Source organism: Arachis ipaensis, chromosome B01 (assembly GCF_000816755.2).
Source record: "Arachis ipaensis cultivar K30076 chromosome B01, Araip1.1, whole genome shotgun sequence".
NCBI classification, from domain to species: Eukaryota; Viridiplantae; Streptophyta; class Magnoliopsida; order Fabales; family Fabaceae; genus Arachis; species Arachis ipaensis.
In genome coordinates this window covers 130,271,211-130,273,163 of record NC_029785.2, presented here as the reverse complement: position 1 = coordinate 130,273,163, position 1,953 = coordinate 130,271,211, and the positions used below count along the sequence as shown (strand labels likewise).

Sequence of the window (1,953 nt, the reverse complement as noted above, 5' to 3'; positions counted from 1 at the left end):
CAACTAGCTTCAGTGAGCATAACAAATCAAGCTTCAATTGAATGGGGTCAAAATGAAGCAGGCAATATTGAGCAGCAACAAGAACAAGTTCAATACATGCAAAATACCTCAAGTTCATCTCAAAATGACTTCCATGGTGACACATACAACTCATCCTAGAGGAATCACCCCAACCTGAGGTGGGGTGATAGTCAAAACCATTGGCAGAAGAACAACAACTCCAACCATTCCCGCAACACACACAGCCAAAATCACTCATCTAACAACACTAACCAATACAAGAAACCACAAAACACATATCAACCACCTCACAACAATCCACAAACTCATCAAAATAACTTTCCCGCACCAACATCCAACCCACAAAATTACCACACCAGCCCTGCAAACAACTTCCAGCAACAACAATCTACCCCCATCATACCACCAATTGACCATCATGAAAATAGGATTTCAAGTCTTGAGGCAGCCCTACAAAAAATTGCTCAGTCCACTCAAAACTTGCTCAAAGGGCAAGAGAGATATGAAGCTACCATGAAGAGCCTTGAACGGCAAGTGGGACAATTGGCCAAACAAGCTGAACGGCCAACCAACGTCCTCCCAAGTGATACAGTACCCAACCCAAGAGAAGAATGTAAAGCTCTTCAGTTGAGAAGTGGCAAAGTACTCGGAGAAAGTTCTAACAAGGAAGCAACAAAACTCAAAGAGCAAGACACGGTGGATGAGCAAGATGAAGAAAAGGCATCAACGCCTCAAGAAAGCAAAGGAGATGAAAAGCCACAAAGCAAGACACCCACTCAAAACAGCCACCCCAACAACAAGGAGAATGTGAAGCCACAGCAGGAGAACAAGAATGAAGGGGTGAAAGCCTATGTGCCCAAGCTTCCATACCCAACCAGGATACACAAAGGAACGAAGGATCAACAATTTCCAAGGTTCTTGGAAATCTTTAAGAAACTTGAAATCAACATTCCATTGGCAGAAGCTTTAGAACAAATGCCATTATATGCAAAGTTTCTTAAAGAATTAATCACCAAGAAGAGAAGCTGGCAAGAGAAAGAAACAGTGATTCTCACTCAAGAGTGTAGTGCCATTATTCAAAAGGGACTGCCACCAAAACTCAAGGATCCAGGCAGCTTCTTCATACCATGCACAATTGGGAGTATAGCCATTGATAAATCACTCTGTGACTTGGGAGCAAGCATTAACTTAATGCCTCTTACTATGATGAAGAAAATGATGATAGAAGAGCTGAAACCCACAAGGATGTCACTCCAACTTGCTGACAGATCTATCAAAATACCAAATGGTGTAGTTGAGAACCTCTTGGTGAAAGTAGAAAATTTTATATTCCCAGCCGATTTTGTGGTCCTAGACATGGATGAAGAGGGGAGCAACTCAGTTATCCTTAGTAGACCCTTTTTGGCTACAGCTAGAATAATCATTGATGTGGAAAAGGGAGAGATGATCTTCATAGTACATGATGAGAAAATGACCATAAATGTCTTCAAGGCAATGCGATACCCCACTGAGAAAGAGAGTTGCATGAGGGTTGATATGGTGGATTCTTTGGTTGAAGAAGTATTTGAAACAAACCATCAAGTGAAACAGGAGGAAGTCCAGGATATCCAAGAACAAGAAGAGAACAAATTGGAAGCACCAAAGGAACCAAGTGAAGCCAAGAAAGAAGAGGCACCACAACAATAGTTGAAACCATTACCTCCTCATCTTAAATATACATTCTTTGGTGAAAAGGACAGCTTCCCGTAATCATCAACTCTACACTGAGTGCAGAGGAAGAAGAAAAACTCCTTGTAGTATTGAGAGCTCACAAGGATGCATTGGGGTGGACCATTGATGACTTGAAAGGCATAAGTCCTGCCATATGCATGCACAAAATACTCTTGGAGGAAAATTCCAAACCAGTGGTACAACCTCAAAGAAGATTAAATC

At 41.7% G+C, this 1,953-nt stretch overlaps 1 protein-coding gene across 1 annotated transcript; it reads left to right on the top strand.

Annotated features, from left to right (window-relative positions):
• Positions 535-1,707, top strand: LOC107614262. The gene has a single exon (XM_016316490.1). The coding sequence runs from the start codon at positions 535-537 to the stop codon at positions 1,705-1,707; it is 1,173 nt and encodes a 390-aa protein (XP_016171976.1).

Excerpts from the sequence above, each read along its gene's own strand:
- LOC107614262 (XM_016316490.1), top strand. The coding sequence starts at position 535 with ATGAAGAGCCTTGAACGGCAAGTGGGACAATTGGCCAAACAAGCTGAA.